Here is a 19901-nt window from a genome sequence, read left to right on the forward strand (position 1 = left end):
AGTAGAGATTGACGTTTGCTGAATGTGATGGTAGACGGGTGCAAACCAGTATTCTAATAGGCTTTGAGTCCCAATATTCTCCACTACCTTGTCTCTGAGGGTGTTGAGCTTGGCTGGTACTCCGAATCCAGGAGGTCTAAGCAACTCTCTACAGAAGCATGATATCTGACGGATTCCTTCAACGCAGAGATCTGTTCATCATTACCAAACATCAAAGTGCGTATTAGCTGCTTCAAGATTTCCTGATATCTCTGAGCAGACTGCTCTGCATAGATGAGAGCTGACTTCCTACGTCTATCTCTAGACGACTCGAAGGTGCAGGCTGTTCCGGTTTCGGTGCAGGCTTGACAAGGCGATGAGCCGACGCACTAGATATAATCGGCGGTCAGTAGCGTTGGATCGACTGCAGCTGAGATATCTTACCTTGACACGTTTCTCACGACACTTTAGACAGGCTGAGGATCGACGAGTCTGTGTGGAACCAGAACCCTTTGCACTCAGGATTCGAGATGGCGGTGTAGCAGCAGGGAGTAAAGCCCGAAATGCTGGGGTCTTAGCCATTTTTTGGTAACTCGTGGGTCATGTTAATATCTAGAGTTTTATTGGAAAGAGAATATCTATACTCACCACCCGGTAGAAGCGACTTGTGTGCCCACGATACAACAAATTATCAACGAACAAAGGTGAATAATCATCTCTTTTCAATAAAGATAGATGCGAAATGACCTCTTATATCTCCAAACCTCATTTTGACGAGGGGTACTTTTCGAGATGTGCTTGTCATCATGTTTGTCGTAGCAAACAAAGAAATGCATGATCCTGGTTGAGTTTCACAGAATTTGGGTGGGTAATTTCAGACCCGGTCGAGCATCGTCACATTTAGTCTTGTATTCTTCATAAGTAGGACAAATATTTATTTGAGGACTGACATTCAATAGCTGAGACACTTTCCCCCTGTTGTATTTACATATAAGCCTGCAAAAGACCACTTTGCCGGAAGGATCTGTACGTGATAGTACTGTATCTAACTCTTTTATCTTATACCTTTCCTTAGGAATTGAAGGTTTTTTATGCGTAGTGCTGCGAACAAACATCAAACAAGTTTCCGGCAGCTAGCGCCAAAAAGTTTGATGTCCGTTGTCAACATGGGCTTTGATAGCAAGCGGACTCGGATGACTTGGGATTTTTTTCGGTGCTCGTTTAAGCGATACTCAGCTTACAAGTGCCCGAAATACGCGGGTGCTGATCGTATCCGTTAGTGGTGAGCGAATTATGCAGGTGGCCGATGAGTTGGATTCGTGATACAATATCTTGCCGATACTGTTGGTCACTGGCAGATGCTTGTAACGTCCAAGCAAATAGAAGCACAGCAAAGATATGTCATTGGAATCTACAAGATTCTTAATGGTTCTGGGGTTTTACTCGATGTATCAGCTAAGAAAGCCCCTTTTTGGGGCACTCGCAAGCTCTACTCCCTCATGGCCACAGTTCGGTGCTGCGGAGGGTCAAGCGTGAGGTTAACCTCAGCAATGTTGGATTGTTTGTTGCATTACAGTGATCGGTGGAACTGTGACAGGTTGTAGAAGATAGCAGATCCTAATTTAGCCTAGCGAAGGAAACCAGATCCATCATGAACAGGTCAATCTACAAACTGTAGGGGCTATCCCGGTTTCCCTCGAGGTGCAGGTATCTGCTTCAATTTGTATCGGTCGCATAGACTTCCAGGGGATCAAATTTGCATGCACTAATTTCTTTATCGCTTGGCGGACAACCAATAAACAATGGGAAGTCCAAGCGGGGCTCTCCATTAATACATAGTTCTGGGAGCTTCAGCTGATCTACTGAAGCACATAGCATGCTTCTGGCCTTCCCGACCGCCCGCATTTATCCACTTCCAGATTCGAGCGTTTGAGAATCCAATTTAAGTTAGTCGAAAAAGCTCAAGGTAGTCTGGAGATTCGATCGCAGTCGGAACATTGCTCGTTAACTACAACCAGCAGCCGCGGCCATTTGAGAAGCACTAAGCTACTGCTGATCAACATATCGTGGATAGTATCAAGAATTGATTGAGCTAAATGTGTCGCCATTTTTTAAGTAACTTATTGACAAGCTGAAAGGAAGTGTGAGCCAAGCAGAAAACAGGAGATATTCTACATAGGAAGAAGCTCGCAACGACTGGCGTGAAAAGGTGATAATGGTAACGGCACCGGTTCTGAAGCCAATTGCTCACAGCGCAATCTAACTAAGCGCCGCTTTGTAAAAGCTAGCCGTCTGGAATCGAAATATGGCTAATACTTTATTATCTGTCCACAATATTCGTGTAATATTTCTAACTTACTTCATCCCTATGACCAACAAACTTCTCTCTCCAGAGTTAGACCATATTTGCTGAGAAGATACATGACTATAACATAGACCTTATTGAGGAACAGTCCTAGATTGTATAGAACCCTTGCCATGACACCTTGTGAAGGCTAGAGACCTGATCAGCACTAGGAAGCTCAAATCTAGGTATTAAAGGTTGGGTGTTTTGCACAAGATCTTCTAGAATGATAGCCGAGGAGGCAAATTGTGGAGTATTATAGTATGATGGTGCCAGGAAATTAGTTGAAGATGAATGATCGTAGGGTGTGTTTTGAAAGCTCGTTCTTTCAAGGTCAGAAATATGTTGAATCAATAGGTCATTCTGTGGCATCATTATAGGTTGATCTGAAGATATCTTGGTGGAAGATGTGAGCCCTAAGCAGTCATCTCAGCGGGTCAGTAAGCAAAATAGAGCAAGAAAACTGGATGATGATTTTATTCTGTAAAAGCGCTTTCAAATGTTTTGACTTACAGCAATGCCCGCTATTGCTTATCTCTGTAGCGGTGTTCAGGGCAAATGCAGGGAGCAAACCCGAGTTGGACTCAGAAACAATCTTGAATGGCTGCTCTCCTCCGACGCCCTTTGAATTCCTTTTTATCTTCGTTGGAGAAAATCTGTAATCGGGGTGCGCTTTCAAATGATTATGCTTCTCAATTTCCGCTAAATGCTCGTACTTCTGGCGAACTTCTCGTGGCTCTAATTTCCAGCTCTTGCCAGATATTTCGGATACAAGTCGATGGTCATTTTGCGCGAGCCACTGCTTTGTCCTTTCCGCATATGCAGATCGATAGAGCATGAAAGAATTCATCGGGCGGGTGACTCTACCTTTTCTCCTCTGAACTTCCTGAATGCGAGTCTCCGAGGATCGATGAACCCAGGATTCAATATCTTTGATAGAGATTCTTGCCATGTTCTTGGTTAAAACGCTTAAAGGCTGAATTATACAAGGCATGGGCTTTTCTTTCTTCGGATCACGATTCTTAGACCGCATTTCAGCGAGACCGAAGACTGTTGGGATAGGATCACTTAGAAGCCGGGTAGTACTATTGCTGATACCGATTTTAGTCTCGTAGAAGCTAGAGAGAAAAATAATTTGCCGTAGATGTGGTTATAATATCCGCGTTGTGGTTCGTTAGCAGGCTAGGGTAATTGGCGGTGAGTAAATATTTATTGGATAGTCGATAGGTGATAGGGTAAGAATGAAAGTCGGTCGCAGATCATTGAAGACACGAATTGTGAAAGAACTCTAAAGAAATAGAAAGGCTTCGTCGGCGCTTGCTTAGGGGTTAAATTGAAGTGGTTACTGCCTGCGCCGGTTGCATGACATGTATGCTACGTAGCAGGTCCCTTACGCGTGAGCTCCCCACGGCAGGTTTTACCAACCAATGACAGCAGCGCTCACGTCCCAATTCGCGCTAGTCTCCGTACCAAGAAGACCTTGATGATCTTAAATCTTCCCTGCATTTGGTAATATCCTTTGCTCGTGCTTGACAAACCCACATTTGGTGACGTTTCCAATAAGTACCCAGCATCATTGCGAAACAGTATGCGACGGCATAAGGAAGGCAATGATACTTTTCTCTCGGTATATGGAATAGCAGAATGTGAAAACTGGGACACAGCCGTATCTGCTGTACGGATAGCATAGCTTAAGTCGACGGCGGCGTACGGCGGGAGATCAACGTACTGACCAATCAAACCAAGGTTTGAAGTAGCTCTCGGTTTCGTGCAAGGGCGGTCACCTGATTACCGTGTTAAATATGCTGCACTCACTCGTGGCATGACACAGGGCTTGGTAATAGTACGATGTTAATAGTACGATGCAATGCAGGTTCATGAGTCAGGCCAAGGTGCCTACTTACTTCGGTCAGTATTTCAGATCCCGAGCAATGTAACATTGACTCGGACACAGAATTTGCATGGATCACCAAAGGTTCTGTGCTTGTTTCCGGAGCGGGGAACAGTGATTTTCTTACTCAGGTAAGAAGGCTGAAACTTCAGTTTACATAAAACCACGATATTATCCTGATTACTGCATACTAAATATTCCGAATCTGGTATGTGCACCCTCTTCTATAAATGTCCAGCTTATGTCTGGGTAAGGGGGCCAAGCTCCGCTCTCTGATCATAAAATATTTGATCTTTACTACATTACTATATTAACTGACCAATTCAAGGGAAGGTGATTGTTGATGTTTTGAGAGGCTTCGAAGCGATGTTTTATTTTATCTTCCCTGTTGTCAGGCTGAGGGAATAGGATTATGAGCTTATTTAGACCTAAAGTAGATGTTTTCGAGTCAGTTTCATGGCTTGACATCTTAGCATACTATTTCACACCAATTGTTGTTGCTGGAAAGAAATCAAGTGGATATTGAAGTTCCTATGGGTGAGAGTGACTGTCGCGCGACCGTGGTGATCGCTCATGCTTCCTTAAAGCGCGCACTTACCCTAACTCCCTGGTTGCGCGGCCGTAAAGAGGCCTCACCCGCTAGCCCACCCTTACGGTACCCACCCACCTTCTGGCCGCGTTCAAGCCGCACCCCCTACTTGCTCACATTTTATCAGCTTAGCATTGTTGTGGAAACAGGTGATAGCCACTTTGCGTTCGCGCCACCCAGAGGCCCGTAAATTGTGATGGAGACCTGGCTAAGGAACGTAGTTGGAAGAGGAAATCGAGCGCAAAGGTTCAAAATTTAAGGTTGGGCTGGGGCAATCATCAGGGGTCCTGAATCGCAATTACCCCTGAAAGCCTGTGTAGCCGGACTAGAGCGGGGCCAAAGCATGAGGTCTAACTAAAAAGGTATTTAGAATCTTGGATCCATTATGAAGGACCTGAAGTCATTCACACATGCCTAAAATTCAATAGAAGATAGGCAGGATATATACGGGCTGAAGCACATGCTGGTCAATCTCTCTAGCGAGAATGGCGAGAACTAACGAGTTTTGTACGGAAGATGGCCAGCATTTCTTGACGCGACATACAAAATAAGATCTCTATTATAAGCAGGCACCATGGAACATCGAGCGCGCAAAAGCAAGCTGTTGATGGGAAACGGGGAGGGAAAACATTTCAACGAGCACAGCTCCAATCTATAGAGAAACAACAAGCACGCTGATGCTACCCAAGGAATAATGGCGGCCTCTAGAGCTGGTCATATAGAGTCGGATCAAGGCAGATTTGTCTATAACAGCTTTTTGAACAAGAACAGAGCCTTCACCCGTCGTTGTGAGTGGCAGGTAATTCGATAATGATATCCTGCCGTTGTAGGTTGCCGCGAAATTCGAGAATTCACGGCAGAACTTCCAGTGGCGACTTATGAGGAATCGTTCATCACGCTATGATCCTATCTGTCCGACTCTCAAACAGGTGTCGATTGTTTGTTGGCCCCACTACCAGAGGCTTGGCATGAGTTGCTTATTCAGCTGTTTCTTTGTTAACTAATTCCCTGTAGTTACCGTACTCTGAGAAAGTAGATACGAGGCTTCCTCCAAACACGAGGCTATGATAAGTCGAAGCATTATGAGGATCTTCAAGGTGAGCAAATTGGCAGACAACTGACCATGGAAGGACGTAAAGAAAGATGGAATGAGTCTCTACACTATCTATGCGAGCCGAATCTCGACGTCGAGAGTGGCATTGAGGGTCGTCGGACCGCGATCGAGAGAGTGTTTGTCTCTTCCTAATGAGCTTCTAGTCGGCCGTCGAGATCAAGCCAGGCGGACTGCTGCTCGATCACAGCTATCAATCTGGGAAATCAGTTTCGGCTATGCACGATCCCAGGTTCAACCGGGCGAGTTGCGGCAGAAACTTCCAGGATCCGATTACATCAGCCCGGAGTCTAAGTTACGTCATTTGAGTATCAGTCATCGACTCCTGTCAAATCGCCTGCCTCCCTCGGCCGCCCACTCACTCATTCCACTCGCTGTGCCCATTCTTCGGAGCCTGATAATGATTTATCTCCTGCTGCACAACGAAAGCGATGTTACAGTCTGACCTCGTCCTCGCCGGACCGCGTCCTCGCCGCCCCGCCCCGCATTCTACGCCGACCGCCGCAGAGAATCCCTTTCAACGCCATGCCGGTCAATTTCGCCTACACAATTATGAGATCTGCACACAGAAATGTCCGTTGAGCTTACAACGCGGCGATATATTGGATTCACAATGCCCGAATGTAAAGGTCCGCGAGTTGCCCTGAAGACCGACCGCTATCTAATTCGGGCCGCTGAATTGGTCTCTTTGGTCAAGTAACAGTTGGACGAGAACCTGGACGAGTGCTGTGAACCACTCGAGCAATCTGGATTACACGGCGCACTATTTAAAGTGAACTGTTCCACATACAGCTATATGGTGATAGGAAAGGGCACAACTCTACGGCTATGGCACGAGGCATTGCGGAAAACATAAGTCTATCCATTTTACAGAGCATTCAGGGCTCTGCGATGCCAGTGTTTCTGGGAGCCATCAATTTATCTAAGATCTACTTGCATGGCGCGGGTTGGATTCGACATACGCTACTGATAACACAAAAATCGACACAAACATGCAGCGGGAAATTGTACGGTCGAAAAAGAGTCTTCTTTCTTAGGGTGTTGTGCATGACGACCTTTGCCCTGAGAATGATGTGGAGTAAAGAGCTGCAACGAGCCTTGATAATTGATTCTCACCAGTTTCACTCGAACCATCGACTGCTACTTCCAAAACCTACACCAAGCAGAAAAGGACACTTAAAGAGAATGTATGTAGGCAGTGATGAGCTTAGGACCAAACGGATGCGTGTCAGTTGACAGCATGCAACGGCCTTCTATCTTCGAGGCCTCTCATTGGTAGACAATGCTCCACCTCGAAATCCTCGTCACAGTGTAGCTTCGACCATGCGAAAAGCTTGGACGTGACACTTGCCCACTGGGATTCTGGTCTGAGAGCGGCGATTTAGCATTCCCAACCACCAATACGGAAGACGGCTCTTCAACATACGAAAACGATACGATCGACCAGCAAGCAAGCAAGAGCCGGGTCTAGAGTATTCCTGAGCTCTTGCCTTTTCGTCACCTGAAGTCGGTGACTAGAAATCAATACCAACGATCGCGTCTCGGCAACATCTCGCCAACGCGCTGCAGGTGCCAAATATTCGGCAGCCATTGTTGCTGTGAGGTCCTTCTACTCAAGTACGAGCTGACGTCGGCTGCATTTACGGAGCAATACCTGCGCAGATCTCTGCTGCACCGCTAGTTCTTCGTTTCAGGAGATCGGTAAATCACTCATTATGCTTGCTGAAAAAGATATACGCAAACTATTGGAATGACTAGAAGGGCGGAAATCCATGGCTCTGACTAAAGATTGATGGATGGCCTTGGACTGGACCAGGGAACTTGGTAAGTATCGCACCAGGTGTGTTCTAACATCCGCCGATCATTGGTTTTGTTACGTCGAACATCAAGGAGCATGACATCAAAAAGTCGAAATGTTGTACCGGGCGGCTGTGGATACAGTACACTTTTGGTAAGTAGCAAGCTGGCACGGTTTTCGGCTATGCGACAAGTGCAACACTTCGCCAGACGAATCTGGTGTACTAAGGAGGGCCGTTGCACCAGCATAGCTAAGCCTCAACTTTATGAGATGTTGAGCATGTACTTTTTTTTTGGTAGCCAAGCGTATCGCTCATTATAATGGAACGTGTGCAATCATCAAATCAACATCTATTACGTCAAGAAACGCTGTAATCGCTGAATTTTACACTTCTTACCTCTCCAGGTTCGGGTGCAGTTGAAATCTACATCCGTTTGCACATGTTAACTATGCCTCAATGTTATGGTCCACATTTCAATGCAAGCTGGCGCAGCCGCGCACGCATTTGCCGGCTGGTCTCTATAATATCTATTCGAGAAGCGCTGGCACCACTAGCCAGATTTAAGCGAGGATAACCAAATGAAGAAGTGGCACTGGAAGCGTGATGAGTCTCTGTCCAGCGGTATTTGTAGGGTTTCTACTGCCTTTTTTAAAGTGTGCATGGAGGACTCGCGTTCTGAATATGCACAGAGACGACTTCGCTGTGAGGTATACGGAGATCAACAGAGCCATTCATTTGCCCAGCTACCACAGGATTGATTTAGTTACGGAGTACCCTGCGTTACCGGCTGTGCTATTTATTGTATGACTATGATTGTTATACAGTATGGCCCGTGAATTTATTATCACGGCAACAGCCGTAACGCGGTACTGTTACCGTCCAGTCCCTATCTGGCTTACCTTAGTTCCACAGTAATCACTAAAGCGATAATACAGAATGAGTGGTGACAGCGGTTCCTAGATTGCTACATTGACAACACTTCCCGTCAAGAATCTATTTCTTGAACAAATTGCAAGAAGAGTTATTGCATGCCATGATATACAAAGTTGACAATATGAAGCTTTTGTAGCACGGAGTCAGTATTTTGGTAAATAGAATCGAATCGAAAATCATAACACAAAGCCTCATGTTTTCACTCCACGACAGTCCTTGGGAAGGTCTGGGCGTCTGCACGGGTTGCTTCTAGCGCTTTCAAATACAAGTCTGCAATCCTTGCACACGCTTCCCAGATGCGTCGACGATTAGCTACAGCCATAAGGCCCAAATCCTCCATTCCATATACTTCAGAAGTCACCTTACAGTATCGAGCCAAAGGCATAACTTCTTGTAATCAAGACAACTAGACAAAAGGGTTTGGGCTACCTTCCTGCAGTTCCCAGAACCAGGGCATATTGCATTTCATAAACTTCTTCCAAAAGTAGTTACTTTGCGCTGCGAGATGGACACGTTTCGAAACTCGCATCAGGGATCCAAGGTCACCAGTTGAGAGACACATACAGATATTGTAAGTTATCTCAAGTGGGAGTAGTTTATGCTTCCTTGTCGATCATCATTAACGAGCGGGAACAAATACCCTAACAAAAGGGTATAATCTATAGGAGCTTGGAAGTTACTACTTTGTTCACTCATTCATGAAAGAGCTTTCCCTCGTGTTGTAAAAGGCTATTTCTTGTGACATGTTGACGTCATTGAAAGTCAAAGAGTAATAGAAATACGACACTCGATACTGATAACCTGGATCAAACCCATATTATACTTTATTGGCAGTCACCATTTCCAACTCTGCGATTCAGCAGGTCCACGATCAGCGATACATTCCCCTGCACGGGCCCATTCGGGCCTAATACTGCGCCACTAATGACGAGTTTCAGCATTCCAAAAACCAAGCAGCTCCGGGTCGCAGTATCTTTCCTCGACTTTCTGAGACGGCATATGATTGTGACAGATGGCAATATATATTTCTTTCTGGTTTGTCGCTCAGAATTTGGTTAAAATTATCTTCCAAGTGGTATAGCCACATTTTGGTTTGCATTTCCGTTAACCTCTCATTCACGCGCGGAATACTAAGTCGCAGAAAATGAAGCAAATTCATAACGAGTTTCTACCCTAAGCCAGGCACTGCTTATACCGAATGACAAATGTAAAACTTCAATTTCCAGGCTGGTAGCCCTTGAATTTGTAAACGCGGTCGGAATTTATGCGGAGGACCATCGCCAACCTTTTGACTCGATTTGACATATACACCGAAGTAGATGCATCAGAGCTGGTGGTGCGAATCTGAGTTAAACCATTCAAGACTAATTATGTCTTGGTCGTCTACTTCAACGGTCTAAAATCAAATTACAAATTTATTTGTGGATTCTCTTCCGTGGATAATCAATCCAGCACGATCAAGGGCAGAGGCGGTTGCTTACCCGATTAAAATCTGTCACTATGAATGGCAGCTGTTCCCTGGTCAAGGTCGGCCAGTATAAGCCAGAAAGACTCTTCTTTGGCACCTTGACTACCAACCAACCACCGTCAAACTCATACGAGGGTTGCATATGATTGATCTCATCGTAAAGTTCGAATGAACATGCACATTTCTCACCATTGAGGGAGAAGGATGTCGGCGTAAGAGTGATGTCTGAAGGTAATATTTTGTCTCCCTGAAGTACCATGGTAATGCAATTCTGATTGTGATCCTGATTGTGGGCAGTTTGCGACCACAAAACTGATAAAATTAGCTACTCGTGTCTTACTCCATGTTTGCAAATGGCGACAAAACAAAGGCTGAAATGCGAAAATGTGAAATTTGTTTGTGGAAGGCAAATTTATATGCAGGCAAACTGACTTCTTGGGAGCGTTGACATTATGACAGGCAATAGTTGCATATATTGATGTCCAAAGTTTTTTCCGGCGTCAGGCTCCTGGGCTCGGCAAGCTTTGTTGGAAAGGAAAGTTGCTCCTTATCTATTGCATTAGTTTCGATCAGATGATCTCTGTTCAATCATTATTTATAGGTAAATTTCACATTCAGTACCAGTTTCATATGTCGTGGCGACTGCGGACTTAGTCTTGAATAACTTTTGATTCGGCCCTTACACTCTCAAACTTGAAATCCCTCCAAAGTGGAACCCTTACTAATGAGACTGTGGAAGAAGAGGTACGCAAGATTCGAAATCGAAATAAGATTGAAGCCGTTCGAGGCCGGCTCCCCGCCTGATTCAAACCCCCTTTACACTTACTGGATCTGAAAGATAAGTAAAATTAGAAATAATTAATTTAGATTGAGAATGGCAACTGATGGGCTTAATCTGGAGTCGATCCACCAAATAATCCCACAAGAAATTCTCTCACGGCCTTTGAGAAATATCTGAATCGTTGAGCCTTGATGTTTAACGCGTTTTTGATCTGTAAGATACTACCCATCCTGGCCCTTTTCAGATGATAGAACGTGTGGCAACAGACAAGACAGCGAGCATCCTCGTTGCAAATCCATGTATCAATACATGGGAGATGGAACATGTGTCCGCAGGGAAGAAGGCGGAAAAAAGAGGCAGGGCTGAGCGATTCCTAGCATATTGAACATTCATCTGGAAGTTGACCAGGATCTTGAAGGAAGTCAAAGCTAGAGATTTTTTGAACATGAAAATGTGAGGGGCATACCAGTCAGGACGTCCTGTAATCCAAAATAACAGGGCATTCCAGATGTATAGAGCTCCCGGGCTGTTAAAGCCAAACCATCCCTTAGACATGTGATATGCAAATAAGCTTGATGGAGATCTGGGGAGCGTTATTTATTTCTGCAGCTAATTATAAAAACCAAAAGAAATGAGCATTAGAACATATGACTGAACTTGAAGTGACATCAGACTTCGTTCTCCTTGGCTAAAGTCCTGCCACGGGATTTGGTTTGGTGCATTTGGATACATTGGTCAGCAGTTGAGATCTTGTTATTTCTCGAACCGCTTCGTATTCATGGGTGGGACTTCGTATAAGAAAGCGAAGAGTTCATGAAAGAAGCATGCAACAACAGGAACCGAGGAAAACTAGAAGTTGAATTCGCTCATGATTTGCGGGAGCACGATATGAGCGGTTAGCCTTGAAACCAGACTTCTCACCGTGCGGACAAGATTCCATCTTATTCAATCGAAATCTAGAACAGACCTAAAGTCCTAAAGTACGCAGAAGAGAAATTTAAGGACCATTTGATTTGACGAGACCCGGAGCCCAAATCGAAGAATCGTGAAATTCGTGCAGAATGCCTTGCTTAGGAAAGCCTGTAGAAACATAAAGACATCAGCCAACAGCTCCCTTTTGAAACCTTACCTATTGTGGCATTCATTGGGAAAGAAGCACTCGGAGCAGGAACAGCAAGATTGGAGTATTTGAAACTTTCATGTGATTGAGTCGTGAGTATTCTGTATGCTCATATTGGGCATTCAACCTCGTAGTCTCTGCAACTGACATTGGACTGGTAGACGTGCTTGAGCTGCAGGAGCGCTACGAGTTCGCCTGCAATATCTGCCGCAGTATAAATACTCAGATGGTTCCCGGTTGCTTGGTCTCGCGATTATTTTCGTGCTCAGCACCGCGTACGATAATTTCCCCGGTGTCACGGTTGAGAAGCAGTTGATATCGGAGCTTTTCGCATATATCGGGCGCCAATGTTTCAGCTGCGCGCCTATTTCGAGGTATGCCAAAAACCGCGTTGATTGTCGCGGAACCGGCAACGATATCCAAACATCTGCATAATAACTAGATTAAATCACTTTTCGAGTAGACGGATTTCGGTAGTTATTTCCTATCTCGGAGGCTTTTTGCATTTTGACACAAGAGGTTTCTATTCCCTAGCTGTATCCGATCTCAAAGACGAGACGAGCTGTAGTGATCAGAAAAACGGGAAGACAATGTCCGAATTATGCCCATCGAAGAAGATAACGATCAACATTAATTGTGAGTTGTAGGGCTTGAAAATTTCAATCAGAATCATTGCTGGTGCTACTGATCACGGTGCTAGCTGAACTTCTCCTAACGACTGAGAACCTACCCCAACAAAGAAAATATTGGTTGGAGATAGTGCTTGTTTTAAAGAGGCGTGATACCTTGATTTTACCTATAGCTTTTGTGTGACAGAAAACACATGATCATTTATAGATTTTTATTTTTAAGCCCGTTCGCTATTCAAAGAGAACAATTTGATCAAAATGCAAAGCAACATGAAAAGCACCCGCGGATGAACTTGAACCTAATAGAGATTGAGCGATAGAGCATATTTCGATTGATGTAAAAACAAACTCACGACGATTTTACTTAGTGAATGTATACTGTGCGAGCCCTAGTTCATCGAACTATTCTTACAGCATACGCTTTGTCTTGACTTGGGCAATTTATTCGATCGAGGTTTCCGGAATTTGCTGCCGACCAATCCTGTGCGATAGTAGCGCTGTGAATGTCGTCATTTCTCACCCATCATTGACAATATGGGGGCGTATCTGGATGCAACCACTGTACTATATGTTGCCCACAAATTCTGATTGAAGTAAGCAATATTCCTAGATTGCGAGAAAACCATGATATTCTAGCCTCTGAGTCTCAAAACACCATATTTGGTTGATCAGATGTTCGTTTACCTTATCCAGAGCCGGCAATTTCCCTCGCGAAGTAAGCAATAAAGACCACCACTAATATTTTCAATTGTGAGTGTCAATCTAATTTTATGTTATTTATTGTCTCAAGTTTTGACAATCAGTGAGTTTACTGTCTCTTCTCTCCTCTAACCAAGCAGCTTCTCACATAGATGAGGACTTATCTATCATGTCACCTAACTCCGAATCTTGCGATGCAACCTTGCCACCCTCAAGTGAATATGAGGCTGACTTGACATACTCATCTCTTTGGGGTATTCATGGCACTATCTTGCTCGATCCCAGTAATAAATCAGCAAAAGCAAAGCAAACATCCTCCACTGCTGAAAATTCTTTTGCAGTAGCCACACATGAGCATGCGCAAACGCAGCAACAAGAGCCAACAGCTTTGGACAGCGCATTTCTGCAGTGGATCTCGCTTAACCCCACCCCGCCATTGTCGCCATCAACACAAGACTACATGAAGTCTGGTCACCGTGATCTTTTATTATATCCATTAAGCCTTCTTCACTCTCCAAATTCTGAAATAATCTCTCGTGATAGGGTCAAAGACATCGATGAAAGCTCCGACTGCTTTTTGGAATTCAAAGGGCATGTGTTGTACAAACGAGACACTAAAGTTCTAAACCAGCAAAACCGAAGGCTTAGACTAGACAGGAATCGGATTGCAGCAAAAAAGTCGCGCAAAAAGAAGAAAGAGTTTACGCAACACTTAGTGGATCAATTAAAGGGGCTGATTCAGACACAATCCCAGTTGAGAAAGGAGCTAGGGTCTCTTCGTCATGAAATTTTGGATTTGGAAGAGGAAACGCTCAGGCACGCACAGTGTGGCGATGAAATTCTCCAGGGTCAATCGGCCAAACTGGCAGATCACCTATCAAAATTCAGTTCTAGTCAACAAGTCCCAGATATTGGAATTTTGTAGCGCATCACTCGAGGTGTGAAAGATAGCTGAAGGAATTAAATCTTGGAAAAACGACTATATGAGTTACTAAGTCGTGAGATTCCCGGCTGATTTGACCAATACCACTTCCGGGCGCGAGCATTTTTAAAGCATCAGCAGTAAACATGAATTCGCTTAACATCAAACGACTTTAACACCTCAATTGAAGCTGATAGAAACACTTCATCAGTTTCTACGTCTTGCCTTACTTCATGGACCCCATCCCCCAGAAGTCGTAGCCAGAGCTGAGCGGAACTGTCGCCGCCTCGCTCTGGAGCCAATAACACCGCGCGCCCCATTCAACGATTTCAAAGCCCGTGGAACCAAAGGAGTGGTTACAAGAGATTAATTTAAATTGCCGCAATTTTGCTCACGAGGCGTGTAACAACAAAGGCTAACTTTTTCTTGCTCATGTCGATATCAGTCATGGCAAGCTGGATGGGTAGTCTCCCTGAATCAGCAATAGGCTCCTAGGATACAAGCCATCATTTAACTTATTTGCTGCCAAAAACCCTTCTGATAGCACATTCAAACAAACTAATGCTTTACTCATTTTCCCATAAAATTTAACATTTCATCATAGCATACAACAACCAGTCAGACGTTTAAAGAGTTTCAAGTCTTCATTTCACCTCTTAGTCTCACACGGAAAACCGATTTGATTACACGCTGCGTACAAAAGATAAGATTAACCTAACAGGCATATCTTGTTTTGCATTGCGCTTGTTTGAATTCGATGAAGTTCCGACCGAAACAGTATTGCTTAAAAGCCAATCAACCTTTATCCTTCTCGAATCTCTGCTCAAAATCCTTATTGTGCAATCTGACCTCCTCTTTGTTTTGCTTGACGTCCAATTCTCCACTTTCTGTATTGGGTCCTTCACGATGGTTTTTCAGACTGTAATATTTCGAGGATCCTTGGTGTTTTTTAGACTTCGTGGCTCTCTTATCTAATGGGCTTGGTTCGTGATCTTGCGGAAACACAATGTCTTAAATCAGCGTGTCTACTGACAAGTCTTCATTCGAGTCTCCTTTATGCGACTTCTGTGTTGGTACCAACCATTTTGTGGAACCTCAGCATTCTTTGTCTTATTGACTCGCTCATCTTTCGTCAGTTTCTCGGTGTTATTGCTCAAATTTCTGGTGGCTCTGGAGCGAATGGAGGAGAGACAAGTGTGCCGCAGCGATATTATTGCGCCCGGGCGATAAATAGCAGACATGATGTTTGTTTGAAAAATATATATGACTCCACAATTATCAGGGTTATAAGTTAACTTTATAAGTGTGTCTAATAGGCATCATAGAAAAATTATCTAATCACGGGGTGAGGCGACTAATTTTCACTTTCAAGTACCTAGAGTGGTGGCGACAAATTACATCAGAGTTTCTGATGATTCGTTTGGTTTCCTAGATGACAGCTATCCGAAGTTTCCGTTGGTCATTACTTAGTCCTTTTCGACTTCCAAGCAGGGATTATTTGCCACTATCCCAAATAGAAGAGCAATCTCGCAAAAGTCCAGTTCGAGAACGAGCATATTAAATCGATAATTAAGGTTTATTATGACGGACGATGTGGGAGATCTACAAATAAGACCTAGTTGATTCTTTCCAGATGGTGACTCATTTACTAGTTCATGGAATGGCTGTTGTTGTTGTAACTGTAAAGAAAAGCTAATCACAAGATTCTCATTCGAGGTTCGTGGTTCCGCGGCTTGACAAAAGTAGCAGCTAAAAGGACTAGTCTTCCCCAGCACACAGTCAAACCAAACCTTTTATCGAGTTGTTTCATCCTGAATCATTGATATTGAGAGGCGGGCAATCAATCGCTTGAGTTAAGCATAGAACTAAAAATGATACAGGGCCACGAAATAGTGTCGCAAGTGCGAAGCAGCCTGTTAAATTCATTGGTCAATTTCCTGCCAATGACTCACTCACCTTTAAATGACTAATAGTCATAGACACTTTCTGGATGCGAGTTAATTTACCCCGTGAATTGCAGATCATGGGATGTGCCATAACCGTTCCTAGGTCTGTGGTGAGCAAAGGTGGTTATATATATGCGACAAAAATTCTCTCGAATTACTTGCCTGGTGAAAGTCTAAAGAAGACACACTGAGTTTCTTCTTTCAAGTATGAATGTGTGGTATTACCCACTCCCAGCGCTAGCCGCTGAGAATCAGACCTCCCTGATGGATAACATTTTAGAAAAGGTACGATCTCTATTACTGACGGAGGCTACTTCAAAATAACTAAGGTTTCCTAGTTCGGAATCGAGTTTAAAGAGTCCAGATTGGAATCTTTCGATGAAAATTGGACATATTGCTATTCGAAAATGGTCGAAGGGTATCGAAACAAGCGCGTTGTTATATTCAGACCCGCTCCTTTCGACAAGTGGCTCGGTTGCATTCGGGCCAGAAATGGCTCAAACTTCAAGGAAATAATTTGGGACGCTGTCAATCTGGAGAATATATATATGGGATTACTACCGGCGAATTGTCCTTTCGAGGCGATGCTGGTCGAGATAAAACTAGTCACAGCAGAGGCTGCGGGCGATCTAGGAAAAGAATAATGCTATCTTATTAGTCATGAGATGTAGAATAGTTGTCTATGTTCATCAGTACTTTTCCATTTGACTAATGTTTTCTATTTCATGCAACAAGCCTTTTATATAATTAGTACATATGAACGCTAGATAAGCCTAAAATGAGTGGTATCATGCATTGAGAAAATAATATCAGAGAAGCGATTAACATATTTCGATAACTCGGCCAAGCATATTTAAGGTATTTAGGTGTCCCTGTGTAATGCCATGACTAAGCATCCGCAAGTGGAAGCCCTTGAGAGCGCAGAATTCGCTCTAAACCTTCCGAACCGTGATTCTCCTGCCGAAATACTTTCAAGCCTACATATGAGCTGCTGAGAACGCCGGCGCTTCATGGTGGAGGACACCAAGCGCATGAAATGCGGTACTGGGGAGCAGATTTTTCCACAACCGAACCCGATACGGAGGAACAGGTTATCAGCCTTTCACTTAAATTCAACTTTTCCAGAGAATCTGGGATATTTAGAGACAAATGGTGGAATCGAGTATAATTTCCGCTTTCTCTCAGTTGCGCAAAGCTCACACGCCGGGGTTCTTCCAAAGAATCCCAGCATGACTTATGCCGCGCGCATCTCAGTACTGTTGCTTACCAAAGGTGCTTTCCGAGCGCAAAGTAAGAATAAAAATGCTTCTTAGCCACAAACTAAGAAAAATGCCTACATATATCTGTCACTGCATAAATAACATAAACAATACAAGACCGATTCAAGCGTTTGCAGCAGGCATCAATCCTTCGAATGGCTGCTGTGGTCTGGATGGTCTTCCATTACTGCTGGTCGTGTGCTCGGTCTGATGACACGGGCTGGAAAATAATCGTGCCGATCAAAACATGGATAGATGGATTGGCCTATTAGCTATAGGAGCAGATTTAGACCGTTCCTTGAATAAGAGTATTAGATATTGTATCCTGGTGCTCATCAAATATTCTTCTTAAGGATGTCTAGCTGTTTTCAATTTCAGAAAGACCGCTAAGTTAAGAACGATCCATGCGCGGCAAGTACCCACCTTGGATGGTTAGAGTACGAACTCGACACGAAAGGCTGGAGAAGAAAGCCAACCACGGTAGGATGAGAAAAGATTGAAATTTGGAGGTCGTCATCACTATGCAACCAACAGAACTCTGAGAACTATTGAAGCTAGGACTCCTTACAGCGTATTCATCGTCTTGATTCTCGCACTCTGCTAAAAATCCAAGTGCAAAAGACAATCAACCCCTCGATCTGCCACCGCTACCTCAAATGCTAAGAAGGGCTAGATTCATTTACAATGCAACAGGCTTTCAGGATGTTCTCTCGAAACCGACTGTTTCAAGATACAACGCCAGAGGTGTAACCACAATGTCGTCCATGCTGGAGCAAAGGATTTATGGAACAAATGGAACACCAAGCCTTGCTGAAACGGGACATGTGCTGTCTGTTTGTGATGGTATAGTTCGCGCGCGTGGGCTGATTAATGTGCAGGCCGAAGAACTCGTTGAATTTGAATCCGGAGTGAAAGGCATGTGCATGAATCTGGAGGCTGCCTATGTTGGTATTGTGCTTTTTGGCCCTGATCGTCTTGTCAAACAGAGTGAGACTGTTCGACGCACTGGCGAGATTGTCAGAGTCCCCGTGGGCCCTCAGATGCTAGGGCGGGTGGTTAATGCACTGGGAGATCCTATCGATGGGAACGGGCCTATCGAGACGCTCAAAAAGAGTCGTGCTCACCTCAAGGCACCTGGAATCCTGCCTCGCCGCTCCGTCAACCAACCTGTCCAGACAGGTATAAAGGCGATTGATGCCATGGTGCCTATTGGTAGAGGTCAACGTGAATTGATTATTGGTGACCGCCAAACTGGGAAAACTGCTATTGCTTTGGACACCATTCTGAACCAACGGAGATGGATTAATTCAGATGACGAGTCGAAAAAGTTATATTGCATTTATGTAGCTGTGGGGCAGAAACGGTCCACCGTGGCTCAGTTCGTGAAGACTTTGGAGGAAAATGATGCCATGAAATACACAGTCATTGTGGCCGCTACGGCGTCTGAAGCCGCGCCTCTTCAGTATATTGCGCCTTTCGCCGCGTGTGCTATGGGAGAGTGGTTCCGAGACAATGGTCTACATGCTATCATCATCTATGATGATTTGTCAAAGCACGCAGTGGCCTACCGTCAGATGTCGTTATTGCTTCGTCGGCCACCGGGACGCGAGGCGTACCCAGGAGACGTCTTTTACCTTCATTCTCGCCTCCTTGAGCGTGCAGCAAAGCTGAATGATGATTATGGCGGCGGTTCTCTCACTGCTCTTCCCATCATTGAAACTCAAGGTGGGGATGTGTCAGCCTATATCCCCACGAACGCTATTTCTATCACGGATGGTCAGATATATTTAGAACCGGAACTGTTTTACAGAGGCATTCGTCCTGCGATTAATGTCGGACTCTCTGTTTCCCGGGTAGGTTCTGCAGCGCAGCTGAGAGCCATGAAGCAAGTTGCTGGTTCACTCAAGCTCTATCTTGCGCAGTACCGGGAGATTGCCGCATTTTCCCAGTTTGGTTCGGATCTAGATGCAAATACCAAGCAAACCATCAGACGCGGTGAGCGTTTAACAGAGCTTTTGAAACAAAAGCAGTACGCACCATTGCCTGTGGAAGAGATGGTGCCCTTAGTATATGCTGGTATCAACGGCTTTCTTGACAGGCTACCCGTCAGCCAAATCTCGCGCTGGGAAGCCGGCCTCCTGATCTATTTCAGAAAGTATTGGCCTCATGTGCTTCGCAAGATCGAGAAGGATGGACACCTGAGCCATGATCTGGAAGATCAAATCAAGGAGATAATCATGACATTCAACAAAACCTTCTCGTAAGGTTTCTGGAGATATTACAGACATTGGATTATATGCCCATTTCTATATTCAATTTGATAGTTTTATGATCCTGCTTTTGGAAGCTGCATGTATCGAAATTTCTTCTGATTGTATCAGGGTGGTGGAAAATAAAAATCTTACTTCCAATTCTTATCACTGCAAGCTAC

General features: G+C 44.5%; 8 protein-coding genes across 8 annotated transcripts; 3 read left to right on the forward strand and 5 right to left on the reverse strand.

The window, feature by feature from the left end:
• Positions 1-83: 83 nt before the first annotated feature.
• On the reverse strand, positions 84-597 carry BO82DRAFT_392955 (Zn(II)2Cys6 transcription factor domain-containing protein; the record flags this gene model as incomplete). Its single annotated transcript, XM_025638647.1, has 2 exons — positions 424-597; positions 84-368 (listed from the first exon to the last, which is right to left on the reverse strand). The coding sequence occupies exons 1-2, from the start codon at positions 559-561 to the stop codon at positions 84-86; spliced, it is 423 nt and encodes a 140-aa protein (XP_025490805.1). The 5' UTR covers positions 562-597.
• Positions 598-2188: 1591 nt separating this feature from the next.
• On the reverse strand, positions 2189-3603 carry BO82DRAFT_355316 (HMG-box domain-containing protein). The gene is made up of 2 exons (XM_025635416.1): positions 2837-3603; positions 2189-2739 (listed from the first exon to the last, which is right to left on the reverse strand). The coding sequence occupies exons 1-2, from the start codon at positions 3354-3356 to the stop codon at positions 2435-2437; spliced, it is 825 nt and encodes a 274-aa protein (XP_025490806.1). The 5' UTR covers positions 3357-3603; the 3' UTR covers positions 2189-2434.
• Positions 3604-8794: 5191 nt separating this feature from the next.
• BO82DRAFT_355319 (uncharacterized protein) lies at positions 8795-9213 on the reverse strand. Its single transcript, XM_025635417.1, has one exon. It carries the CDS (start codon positions 9029-9031, stop codon positions 8846-8848), a length of 186 nt encoding a protein of 61 aa, XP_025490807.1. The 5' UTR covers positions 9032-9213; the 3' UTR covers positions 8795-8845.
• Positions 9214-9711: 498 nt separating this feature from the next.
• Positions 9712-10618, reverse strand: BO82DRAFT_355320 (uncharacterized protein). The gene is made up of 3 exons (XM_025635418.1): positions 10547-10618; positions 10128-10426; positions 9712-10042 (listed from the first exon to the last, which is right to left on the reverse strand). The coding sequence occupies exons 1-3, from the start codon at positions 10563-10565 to the stop codon at positions 9971-9973; spliced, it is 390 nt and encodes a 129-aa protein (XP_025490808.1). The 5' UTR covers positions 10566-10618; the 3' UTR covers positions 9712-9970.
• Positions 10619-11043: 425 nt separating this feature from the next.
• Positions 11044-11453, reverse strand: BO82DRAFT_355323 (uncharacterized protein; the record flags this gene model as incomplete). The annotated part of the gene is made up of 1 exon (XM_025635419.1): positions 11044-11453. One exon carries the CDS (start codon positions 11448-11450, stop codon positions 11136-11138), a length of 315 nt encoding a protein of 104 aa, XP_025490809.1. The 3' UTR covers positions 11044-11135.
• Positions 11454-13183: 1730 nt separating this feature from the next.
• BO82DRAFT_105402 (uncharacterized protein) lies at positions 13184-14334 on the forward strand. Its single transcript, XM_025629755.1, has 2 exons — positions 13184-13359; positions 13435-14334. Exon 2 carries the CDS (start codon positions 13513-13515, stop codon positions 14266-14268), a length of 756 nt encoding a protein of 251 aa, XP_025490810.1. The 5' UTR covers positions 13184-13359; positions 13435-13512; the 3' UTR covers positions 14269-14334.
• A 2213-nt stretch (positions 14335-16547) lies between these two features.
• On the forward strand, positions 16548-16976 carry BO82DRAFT_355324 (uncharacterized protein). The gene has a single exon (XM_025635420.1). It carries the CDS (start codon positions 16619-16621, stop codon positions 16853-16855), a length of 237 nt encoding a protein of 78 aa, XP_025490811.1. The 5' UTR covers positions 16548-16618; the 3' UTR covers positions 16856-16976.
• A 1108-nt stretch (positions 16977-18084) lies between these two features.
• BO82DRAFT_355325 (F0F1 ATP synthase subunit alpha) lies at positions 18085-19894 on the forward strand. Its single transcript, XM_025635421.1, has one exon. The coding sequence runs from the start codon at positions 18388-18390 to the stop codon at positions 19732-19734; it is 1347 nt and encodes a 448-aa protein (XP_025490812.1). The 5' UTR covers positions 18085-18387; the 3' UTR covers positions 19735-19894.
• Positions 19895-19901: the final 7 nt, after the last annotated feature.

Source organism: Aspergillus uvarum, assembly GCF_003184745.1.
Source record: "Aspergillus uvarum CBS 121591 unplaced genomic scaffold BO82scaffold_35, whole genome shotgun sequence".
NCBI lineage: Eukaryota > Fungi > Ascomycota > Eurotiomycetes > Eurotiales > Aspergillaceae > Aspergillus > Aspergillus uvarum.